Source organism: Acartia tonsa, chromosome 1 (genome assembly GCF_053477335.1).
Source record: "Acartia tonsa isolate MP-2025a chromosome 1, ASM5347733v1, whole genome shotgun sequence".
Lineage (NCBI taxonomy): Eukaryota > Metazoa > Arthropoda > Copepoda > Calanoida > Acartiidae > Acartia > Acartia tonsa.
Window position 1 is genome coordinate 34,816,516 of NC_137260.1, and position 12,328 is coordinate 34,828,843.

Below are 12,328 nucleotides of genomic sequence, written 5' to 3' on the forward strand. Positions count from 1 at the left end.
TTACAAACTATTTTGCCTATTATTTCTATGATCTAGAAACATCACATAAAATCCAAAAAAAATTAAGTTGTTAATGTTATCGATGTTTATTTAATTTGTGACTTCATACCACTGAATTTATGAGAAGCTCTTGGGTAAATAATGTTTAAGCTTTATGTTATGATTCTAAGAAGTGGCAAGTAAACGGCTTTGACAGATGGGATATAAACTATAGAAGGATGAAATAAGGGGAAAGAAGTCCTCCCAAATTCAAAAAGTCTAAGTGTATTTTAGAACTTGATTGGTGTGATTTATAAAATATCACCCCTGACTTGATCATTCATTAAAAATCAAAGCAACTCACCTAACAACAATTTTATAATTCTTGAGCATGATAGATTTAATAACCGCCATTCTCCACTTTGGACAAATATCCTTACCAAACATAGACAATGGTAACATACTAAAATTGTGAGCATTTTTCAGGGTATTATTAACTAGCGGCTACGCTTCTAGAGACATTTTCAAATACGAAACGTCTATTATTTGTAACGAATATTTTTTCTCATTTCCAGGGAAAAGTGAATGTGATTCTGACGAACAATTCTAAAGGAAAATTTCCCTACAACCCCCTTCCCCTTTTCCTCCCCTTCTTACCCAGCCCTCTTGAGTTACATGGAAAAACAAAATATACTTCCACCTTAGTTACTTTCAAAGGTTTCGTGATTTTTTGTAGAATTGATGGTTAGAATAGCTAGGCCTGCTTATTTCAAGCAAAATCAAAGTGTTTTATACTTTAATTAATCTAAGAAAATGGCGTAAATTTAAAGCGTCCCAACTCTAGAGCCATACAAGAATGTATTGTATACAGCTGATTCTTTTTTTTATCTTCTTAGCAATAAATATTTGTTTAAATTAACATGGATGTTATCATTTTTGCTTTATTAGAATCAAGTAGGCTCACAGACAGCCAACCCATTTAACTTTAGGATATTGATTAATTCAGAACAATGCAAACAATCCTTTCAAATAAATCTTGGTCACTGAGGCATTGTCCAGAGTTTTGTTGGCTCAGACTAACCAGGACTTGGCCATAATTGCCAAGCTTCAGGTCACTTTGCCTGCGGTTACGCATTAATGGATTAACATTTAAAAAGCTAGATGAACCTAAAAAAGAATCAAATAGAGTACTATTTTACTTCAAATTTTGTACAATAACGAGCTATAAAAAGATACATTTGTATTTTTAATAATTCTAAAGCTAAAACTTTAGCTAATCTATTTTAACCAACACTATATGAGCATCATGGCTACTATATAATTAGGCTACGGCCGCTAAAGTCTTATGATGATAAATGAAAATTTTAACAAAAGTTTTGTAATCTTTCTATTTGAAATATTGTACCTAAAATAAATTTGATGCTCTAAATTTTGACATTTTTTTTCTACTCTTAAAATTGCAAATGTCGGTAAATTGCAAATATAAAAACTATTTTTCATGGCAATCCATAAATTCCTGGCGTCCAGAACAGTGTCCAGGTATTGGTATGCCAGAAGGGCTGCCAGGCACTGCAGGTCTGTCAGGTATTCATGCTGCAGATCATCAGAAGTCAAAATAATCAGATCTTTGATAATCTTGTAGAATAGGGGATCACGCTTTGAAGATTTGTTCGTTTGAATATAACTAAAATATTAAGCATTCTTATAATTTAACAGCTATCTAAGTTTAGTATAAATAAATTATTTAGTTATTATAGTACTAAATATTTTATTACATTTGAATATATTACAACTTATTTCCAACATTACATAGGGTAAATTGTAAGCTAACACCAAGAGAAAAAATAAGGGGGGGGGGGGGGGGGGAAGTTTGTACACTTATAGGAAATGAAATTCAGTACCAATGTTTGGGAGGGTCGTATGGGCTTGTTTTTAAAGTTATCAACCTAATTCTTTTTGTAGGCTCTCTTATATGACTTAATATACACGTATTTCTTTGTAAATTGAATTTCGGTAATTTCCTTCTAGGGGCTTGTGGAGCAAAAGACCCCCCAAAACACTAAAAATATGAGTTCTGACCTTATTTTTAAAGATATCGACCTGATTTTTTCTTTATAATACTTTTTTACCATACCCGAATCAACGAACCATTACAGATTTCATTTTGGGACTTTCCTTCTAGGGGCTTGTGGAGCAAGAGACCCCCAAAACACAAAAATATGAGTACTGGGCTTATTTTTGAAGATATCAACCTGATTTTTTTTATATTACCTTTTTAACTTAACCGAATTAAGGAACCATTACAGATTTCATTTTGGGACTTTCCTCTTAGGGGCTTTTGGAGCAAGAGACCCCCAAAACACAAAAATATGAGTACTGGGCTTATTTTTGAAGATATCAACCTGCTTTTTTTTATATAAAAATAATATTTAAACATAACCGAATCTACGAACCATTACAGATTTCATCTTGGGACTTTCCTTCTAGGGGCTTGTGGAGCAAGAGACCCCCAAAAATCATAAAAATATGAGTTGTGGGCTTCTCTTTTAAGATATCAACCTTATTTTTTTATATAATAAAAAAATACTATTTTAACATAACCGAATCTACGAACCATTACAGATTTCATTTTGGGACTTTCCTTCTACGGGCTTGTGGAGCAAAAGACCCCAAAAACACTAAAAATATGAGTTCTGAGCTTATTTTTAAAGATATCAACCTGATTTTTTGTATAAAAATACTATTTTAACATAACCGAATCTACGAACCATTATAGATTTCATTTTGGGACTTTCCTTCTAGAGGCTTGTGGAGCAAAAGACCCCAAAAACACTAAAAATATGAGTTCTGACCTTATTTTTAAATATATCAACCTGATTTGTTTAGGAACACTTTTTTTAACATAACCGAACTAAGAAACCATTACAGATTTCATTTTGGGACTTTACTTCTAGAAGCTAGTGGGGCAAAAGACCCCCAAAAAATATTTTTAGAGATATTAAGCTGATTTTTTTCATGAAAACTTTTTTCACACGTTTGAACTAGGTAGCCACTAATGATTTTATTTTGGCACTTTCCTTTTAGGGGAAAGTAGGGTAAAACACCTCCAAAACAAAATAAATTGAGTTCTCAGGTTATCTTTAAAAATAAGCTCAGAACTCATATTTTTAGTGTTTTGGGGGTCTTTTGCTCCACAAGCCCCTAGAAGGAATTTCCCAAAATGAAATCCTTAATGGTTTCTTAACTCGGTTATGTTTAAAAAGTATTATTTTAAAAAGATCAGGTTGATATCTTTAAAAATAAGCTCAGAACTCATATTTTTAGTGGTTTTGGAATCTTTGCTCCACTAGCCCCTAGAAGGAAAGTCCCAAAATGAAATCTGTAATGTTTTCTTAATTTGGTTATGTTAAAACAGTATTATTTTTTAAAAATCAGGTTGATATCTTTAAAAATAAGCTCAGAACTCATATTTTTAGTGTTTTTGGGGTCTTTTGCTCCACAAGCCCGTAGAAGGAAAGTCCCAAAATGAAATCTGTAATGGTTCGTAGATTCGGTTATGTTAAAATAGTATTTTTATATAAAAAATCAGGTTGATATCTTAAAAAAGAATCCCACAACTCATATGTTTATGATTTTTGGGGGTCTCTTGCTCCACAAGCCTCTAGAAGGAAAGTCCCAAAATGAAATCTGAATGGTTCATAGATTCGGTTATGTTTAAATATTATTTTTATATAAAAAAAGCAGGTTGATATCTTCAAAAATAAGCCCAGTACTCATATTTTTGTGTTTTGGGGGTCTCTTGCTCCAAAAGCCCCTAAGAGGAAAGTCCCGAAATGAAATCTGTAATGGTTCGATAATTCGGTTAAGTTAAAAAAGTATTATAAAAAAAATCAGGTCGATATCTTCAAAAATAAGCCCAGTACTCATATTTTTGTGTTTTGGGGGTCTCTTGCTCCACAAGCCCCTAGAAGGAAAGTCCCAAAATGAAATCTGTAATGGTTCGTTGATTCGGGTATGGTAAAAAAGTATTATAAAGAAAAAATCAGGTCGATATCTTTAAAAATAAGGTCAGAACTCATATTTTTAGTGTTTTGGGGGGTCTTTTGCTCCACAAGCCCCTAGAAGGAAAGTACCGAAATTCAATTTTCAAAGAAATACGTGTATATCAAGTCATATAAGAGAGCCTACAAAAAGAATTAGGTTGATAACTTTAAAAACAAGCCCATACGACCCTCCCAAACTTTGGTACTGAATTTCATTTCCTATAAGTGTACAAACTTGCCCCCCCCCCCCTTATTTTAACAATTTTTGACGTAGTAGAAGCATTTAATTTTAGAACAAGGATGACAACATCCATAAGTAGCGAAGCACAAAAAATCGTAGATGGGAATACGTACAGGTAGATTTAAAAGGTTTTTACTAAAATCAAGAATAGATTTATTGGATAAGATAAATATGAAACCTTGTTTTATTTTGTATGATGACGATGGTCAAAGTAAATTATATTAAAGATGCTCATAACAATGGGAAAAATTATTTTGATACTGATATCCCATAAAAGTTTGAAAATTGGATCAAAATAAACAAAGATCTTGGGAAATATGTAAAACATATAAAAATAGCCAAAAACCTGATAAAAGGCAGTATGGCCGCCATGGTTGTTTTCTTGAAACGACAAAAAATATTATTTTTAAATCCTTAAAAACTTTAAAAATTTGGAAAATCGGACCATATACACTGAAGATATGGAAAAAAGTGTTAGATATATTTATAAATAGCCTAAAACCTGCCAAAAAGGCAGTCTGGCCGTCATGGTTATTTCCTTTAAAGACGGGAAATTTAATTTTGATATCTACAACTGAAAAAATTTTGAAAATCGGACTATAAACACTGAAGATATGGAGAAAAATGTTAAAAATATAAAAAAAACAGCCTAAAACCTGCTGAAAAGGCAGTCTGGCCGTCATGGTTGTCTTCTTTAAAAGACGGGAAATTTAATTTTGATATCTATAACTTAAAAAATTTTGAAAATCGGACCATACACTGAAGATATGGAGAAAAATGTGAAAAATATAAAAATAGCCTAAAACCTGCTAAAAAGGCAGCCTGGCCTTCATGATTGTTTCTTTAAACGACAGGAAATTTAATTTTGATATCTGTAACTGAAAAAATTTTGAAAATCGGACCATAAACACTGAAGATATGGAGAAAAATGTGAAAAATATAAAAATAGCCTAAAACCTGCTAAAAATCGGTCCGACCGCAAATGATGTTTTATAGTCAATTGTGCTCCTTAATAATGGGAATGTTGTTTAAAAAAATTTCAGCATTCTATCTTTTATAGGAGCTGAGTAAATTTCATTTCCCCCATAGCGTTACGGACTGACGGACTGACTGACTGACGGACGGACGGACAAAGTGAATTATAGAGTAGCTTCGCTACTAATAAAAATAAAATAAGTTGTCCGAATAATAAATTGGATTATAATTCTCATTTAAGCTGTTGTTCTTACCTTGTTAATGCTGCCACCATTTTTGATATTGCTTCTTCAGGAAAAGGCCTGAGAGCCACTCCTGGCCAGGATTTGACACACCGTGCTCCCAGCTGACTGCCAGCAGACAAGAACACGTCCATAATGCGTAGGAGAGCGGCAGGTTCTTGACAAAGAGAGATGTTGTCCATGAACAGTTGTTCTATAATCTTCCATGCTCTGCTTTGATCAAAACTGATTTCATCTCGCAGGTCATCATCGTCCAAGGATTTGCGCTTTTCACTTCGCTTTCTTAAATTAAGAATTTTTTTAAAGCGATGCTTTCTATATTTAGAGTAGGCCTTTCCGTAACGGTTATCTATTATCGTTAATTTAGATATGTTAGAATTGTCCGATCAATTTCAAACTTTGCATAATGATTTCTATAACAGTTATGTACGATTTAGAAGCGTAGAAACTAGGTTAGTGTTAACAGAAAGTCCGCACGTCCTTAACTTTTATGACAACTTTTGTATGATCTAATTATCCGATTATTCTGATTATTGGAATTATGATTCTTACGACAACAAGGTACAATATTATAAATGCGGCATATCTTTAATCAAATCCTAAAAATAAAATTCACAATAGGCGTAGAATTTTAGAGTAGCTTTGCTATTTAAAAAAAAACTTTCATTACATTTAAACTTAAATTAGGGTTCCAGGTTTAGCAACTTTACCTGACTTGAAATCTTGTAGGTCCCTGGAATTCTGGCCATACCTGGCTGACCAGTACCTTATCCAGGCCTAGCGCCAGGCTACTGGAGAGGAACTGGCGATAGGATTCATCTTCATGATCCTGAGAATTATTGATTAAAAAGAAATGACAGCAAATTAAATTAGAAAGTGATTAGACAATGATAGTTTATCAACCTCATTTGAATCCCTCCCCCAATATTTAAGCTACAACAGACATTCTGAATCGATTAAGTCCTCTATTACATGGAAGCTTAACATAGGTCCCAGAATGGTTTTAGGCTATTTTCTCATAAGATTTAAGTATTTAGATTGGTCATAGAACACTGGTGCCATTGGGCAGCCAAAAAATAAAAAAATAACTTGTTGCGCAGTTATGGTGGGATCTGAATATCTTACCTTTCCAGAAACCAGACCACTGAAGAAAGTCAGCAGGCTGCTCTGGCGATCTACAGGCAAACCTTTAAATCCTTTGGTCATGATGTAGTTCGCCAGTGGATGCATAAATTTTGTCCTAAAACATTCATTTATTTAATTTTCAGTTTAGAAATAAACCAAAATTATTGAATAATCATTTCTATCTCAATTCAAACTGTTACTTTTTCACGTAATAATTCTTTTTAAAAAAACTAAAATTAAAAGTTAAGGACAAGGGTTTACTCCCCCCCCCCCCCCCTCTTTCTCACTATAATGCCCTTATACGCCTCTAGGGGCATAGAGTCTAGCGTAGCCGTTAGTAAAAATAAAAACCTGAAAGCATCCAAAATTTTGTCTGGTAGAGGATCAGGGTCACCAGATCGCATCTCAAAGTATTTGAATAGTTTTTCCTGAATCCAGGGTTGTCAAGTAAATAATATTCTACAACACTTAAAGCTGATAGTTTTGTGTGTCTATATTTTCAATAATAATATGTTCAAGGAATCTAAATCTTTTTTAAAGAATAGACAGGATGTTCCAAGCATGCTATAATTAGATTCGTACATGAACACGGATATGCCTAAAATGCCCAAAAAAAGTTCAAATTAAGAAAGTAAACTCTAATGTGTGAATAATAATTAAGATTTAATATTTAACAAATAGTGAAGCAATGACAGTCTGTGTGCAAATACGAGTCAGTTTCTATTTGTGTTGCAGAGATATTAAGGGATAAGACTATAGAATAGATGTTATATTGGTATATAACATCAATTATCATGAAAAAAATAACCTTTATATTGATAAAATCATTGGTGGAATTGTTTGAACACTACTAGTTTGTACCAACCAATTAAGATTTAATAAAGGTATTTAAAGTTCTTGAGCAAACCAATAGGAGAGCGTGTTTGTGAAAACTATAATGTCCCATTTTTTTTGGTGTTTTGTATCTCTATCTATATTGATTAGGTAGCAAACGTGAGAACGGATAAAAGAAACTAAGTAATAGAGTAGGTAGGTATGCTAAAAATTAACTCAATTGACAAACCCTGCCTCAAACTTTGTTCTCCATTCTGGTTGAAAATTATTTCTGGAGACCTGTATGAATAGATGTTGAACAACATGTAGCTCCATAACAACACAATTGAAGTCAAAACTCTCATATCTGTATCAATTTTGTCATAATGTATTTCATTGCCATTTTATTTTTAACTAGCGGTTACGCCCCTAGAGGCCCTTGGGGCACTTGAGGAGGGATGTGCGGGGAAGTCGATCTCGCCCATCTTTCTATAATATTTTTTTTATAAGAATTGAAAAAAAATTTTGAAATGTCATGTTTTTCTAGGAGCTATTTATCCTGGGAAGATGGAGGTACCTACCTCCAAAATATTTATAAATCATCCCAGGAACTATGAAAAGCTTATCTATAAAAAAAACCATATCTAACAAGCGGTTATCGAGATCATTCGGTACAGACACAAAGACAGACAAACATCCTGTTAGTTTTAAGGTAAAGATTGTAACCAACTAGTAAATGAATAAATATATGATTATAGATACTTAATTCATGTCAGTTTGCTCTACTAAAACCTTTCAAGGATATTAGAATATTTTCAATAATATAATCAGGGATAAGGGATGGGAAACGTAGGAAAATATTATTTCAGGCCTATTTCAAGCCTAGGCCTATTTCTAGCCTAATAAACCAGTTTTGGGATGGCGCAGTGCTTCGTATAAAACGCTAATAAAAAAGCTGTGTGTGTGTGTGTAGATAAAGTATAGAATCAAATTCAGGTAGTTAGTTTAAAGTAAAAAACATAACTTTTTATAAACCTATATATTAATAGCTTTTGTTAAAATGAAGTTTTTTCTCTCCCAAAATTTTTTTCTCTTTTACTTTGGTAATTTGAACTGTCAGAAAGCTATCGTTGGGTTTCCCTCAGACAGATTTTAGTTTGTATTATTTGCATTTTTATTAATGAGTAAAAATTTTATTTGAAAATTTCATTGCTAATTAAAATTCAAAATAAATAAATTAATATGCACTTGGGTAACATTCTATCAAGTATTCTTGGATACTATTAAGTAGTGATATATTTGTACTGTGTTGTATTGTGTATTGTACATATATTAGGGTTAAAGTGTTGTATCAATTCCGTATTAGATTTTTAAAATTCAAAATACAACATCTAATTTATAAACTACCAAATGAAAATTCGTAGCTACCTCCTTTCCAAAAAATAAAAAAATAATCCCGTTATTTTTGTTTTTTCTATATGGCCCTTTTTTAATGTTTAACTCTAAGCAGATTTAATAATTAAGCTAATGTGATCTAACACCATTTATATTTATTTTTTAGTAGCAGACGAAATCATTATATTTTCTAGAATTGTCTGCTTTTAAAATTTTCGCCAATTGGTGATTGGTTGTTAAAAACAGGCCGATTCTTATTGGTTTAGAGCTATAGCTACTTGGGAGCGTCCGCCAGTTTGATAGTAATTTGTAATAGTTGCAATATCCCTTTAGAATCTAGGCCGGGACCTAATTAATGGCCAGGTTTCCTATCCCTTATCCCTGAATATAATAATCAAAAAATGACAAAAGACAGTCCTGTTGAGATGCGCTAGGTATTGCAGGCCCTGGAGGCTGATTCTGGTGTCAGGTACTTCAAGTTGCACAAGGGACAACTTTCTTAACAATGTTGTGGCATTCGTGAAGTTATCCATTATGTCCTGAACAAGTGAAGTATTTTTTTTTAGATGTAGTACCTAGGCTTATGTACCAAGCACAATCTAGCTCAATATTTAGACCATTTTGCTCACTGTTTAAGTTTAGATGTCATTACGCCCCCCCCCCCCCCCTCCTTAAACATGTATTTTTTGTCCCTGCAAACATCATGCCGACTTAATATCAACTAATAATAATATAATACAGCGCGAAGCTTTATTAATAATTATCAGCCATAATCTTTATGTAGCTACCATCCCTGTAGTTATGCTATGAGGTATTAAGAGGATATTTGTTTAGGGTTCTGTATTCGAAAGGGATAGAAAAGGGCAAAAAAGTAGCCTTAATTTAGACTTAAATCTGAAAATGAAATAGCCAAACTCAATCCAGGGTCCTTTGTGAAGTATTCCTTAAATGAAGACTTAAATCATACATACAGAAAAAACCTAACTATGTACTTTATTATATTTTAATAATTTCTCCAGTATAGGAACTGATTGTATTACTGGCTTAGTATCATAAGATATCGACTAAAAAATATTCCTTTGACCTAAGACTGGAAAACTATACCTGTAGGTAATTTAGAATAAGTTTGTTACAACAGGACAGAAGATACCAAACTCCATTAGTTTTGTCCAGGTTACCAGAACCGCTAGAAAAAATAAAATATAATTTAAAGGGACTATGCACGAACGAGAGCATGTGATGTTAGGCACCTTTCAGTCATAGAGAGAGCGGACAATGGGCTGTTGATTACACTAGTCCCCACACAGGGACTCTGATAGGAAATTGACAACATATTCATACGTGCTGTACTAAATCAATCATTACTTGGACTAATTTAACCAAATTAGTTTTTTTTTAGGTTTTTGATAATTCATACAACCCCCTTAAGTTATTCATTACAATAAAATATAATTTTATAATCTATTTACTGTGTAAATATGCATAAATATGACGTTTTTACTGACAATTAGGTTGATTTTTACTCAAAGTATATTGCTTGTAGACAATAAAATGATTATAACTTTCGTACTAAAAGGGTGGTTAGTAAATTTTGTTTGGTTGATTCAGCAAGTTGAGTGTTCAAACATTTCAACCATTCAATTTTTATCTAAAAAATGGGTAATTCTGTGTATCATAATTGGGAATTTACATCAATTTATTGCCTATTGTCTTATCCCTTTAGGTACAAGTTAATTTAGTATAATAACAGTTTTATTGTACTTTGTTTTTTTACAGTATTTTATAAGTCGTACCAAATTATTTTACACATTGAACTCAACAAAGTATTTGATGATATTGATTTTTTGTCAATAATCACATAACTTTTTATTTTTTTTTCTTCTCATTAAACCATTATAGTGCTTAATTTATAATTACTTAACTATTTTTGACAGAAATCTAGCATATTCACCCAAAATGGGCTGAGTTCCAGGGAGTAAGGGAGGGGACAATGGGCAATTAATTTAATTTAAGAGGGTTCGCTGAAAAGCAATGAAAACTAGATTTATCAAGAAAATTTTACCAAAATTGTAAAGGGATCATGGTAACCTAATTTAGGACAAAATTAGTTCTAAGAAAAAAATCATTTACTTGAAAATTAAATTATCAACACATCACAATGTAGTAAACATTCTGTAATTAATCACTAGAAAAATCTTGTTTAGAACTACCTCAACCCTTCTGATATATTTATAACTTACCCCTAAAGAAGGTGTATCAACTTTTTTTTTATAGCTAGCCGGTTCTTTTAGTAAGTAGTAGATGTAAAATTTCTCATAGAATTCAGATATGCAATCGGTTTTTTTGTAGACCTCTTATTTTTTAAGTAATTTAAGTTTTAAAAAAAAAAAAATAAGTCGATTTTAAGGTACTAAAATGCAACAAAAAAAAGAAAAAAATGGCCATTATGAACAAAAATAGTAAGATCTTTAATTTGACACCTTACTTTTTCAATTCTGTCAGGTAATTATTGAAAAAATCAATTTTTTTAAACCCACGAGAATAAAAACTTTGACATTAATTTTATTATTTCACAGATAAAAAAATATGGGTTCATATATACCTTTAGAATCAGAAAAATATTACGAATTCATTGTAAGCAAAATTGAAAAAAAAAGTTTACAATATAGTATATAAACTACAATAAAAGGAATTATATGAAAATATCATATTATATTGTACAGGCAACGTCTTAATTCTTTAATTGAGTATAAAAATGGGAAAGGGGTAAAGAGGGGGTAAAGAGGGGGTAAAAAAGGGAAGACAATAGTGTTGCTTGAACAAAAAATACAATTGGCCATTTGTTTAATTTTAATTTTTTTACTTTTTTTCAATTTTGCTTACAATGGATTCGTAATATTTTTCTGATTCTAAAGGTATATATGAACCCATGTTTTTTATGTCTGTTTGAGAAAATATTTAGGTCTAAAGTTTTTATTAAACCGAGGTTAAAAAAATAGATTTTTTCAATAATTACTCAACAGAATTTTAAAAGTAAGGTGTCAAATTAAAGATCTTACTATTTTTGTTCTTACTGGCCATTTTCTTCTTTTATTTTGTTGCGTTTTAGTACCTTAAAACCGACTTAATTATTTTTTTAAAAAACTTAAATTACTTAAAAAATAAGAGGTCTACAAAAAAAACCGATTGCATATCTGAATTCTATGAAAAATTTTACATCTACTACTTACTAAAAGAACTGGCTAGCTATAAAAAAAAAGTTGATACAACTTCTTTAAGCGGTTCTTAGATTATTTAAAACATAAATATCACAGTAGAGTTTCTATACATGAAAAGACATTTTCTTGGGAAAAAATATTTGTTAAAACCAGCGATAAATAACAAACTTTTCTGTCTGCATATTCAAAACTAGCTCAGTTATAGTTAGCGGGGCATTGATGCGCAAGTCCCCAAAATCAGTAAGAATCTGCTGTATTCGTGCACATTCCCTTTAAGCCAGTCCCCAAAGTCTGAGA

The 12,328-nt window shown here is 31.7% G+C and overlaps 2 protein-coding genes across 12 annotated transcripts in view; one reads left to right on the top strand and one right to left on the bottom strand.

Moving 5' to 3' along the window:
* LOC145317726 (cytospin-A-like) overlaps positions 1 to 12,328 on the top strand; it is a 63,725-nt gene that overhangs the window by 24,224 nt on the left and 27,173 nt on the right. The gene's annotated exons all lie outside the window — the stretch shown is intronic.
* LOC145327215 (serine/threonine-protein kinase atr-like) overlaps positions 1 to 12,328 on the bottom strand; it is a 39,423-nt gene that overhangs the window by 18,970 nt on the left and 8,125 nt on the right. The window contains exons 7-16 of the mRNA XM_080170795.1: positions 9,918 to 9,999; positions 9,231 to 9,352; positions 7,674 to 7,785; positions 6,957 to 7,033; positions 6,606 to 6,720; positions 6,191 to 6,309; positions 5,493 to 5,762; positions 1,495 to 1,663; positions 1,002 to 1,099; positions 344 to 442 (exon numbers count right to left, since the gene is read on the bottom strand). Of these exons, the coding sequence (XP_080026921.1) occupies positions 344 to 442; positions 1,002 to 1,099; positions 1,495 to 1,663; positions 5,493 to 5,762; positions 6,191 to 6,309; positions 6,606 to 6,720; positions 6,957 to 7,033; positions 7,674 to 7,785; positions 9,231 to 9,352; positions 9,918 to 9,999 (1,263 nt within the window). The remainder of the gene's footprint in view (positions 1 to 343; positions 443 to 1,001; positions 1,100 to 1,494; positions 1,664 to 5,492; positions 5,763 to 6,190; positions 6,310 to 6,605; positions 6,721 to 6,956; positions 7,034 to 7,673; positions 7,786 to 9,230; positions 9,353 to 9,917; positions 10,000 to 12,328) is intronic.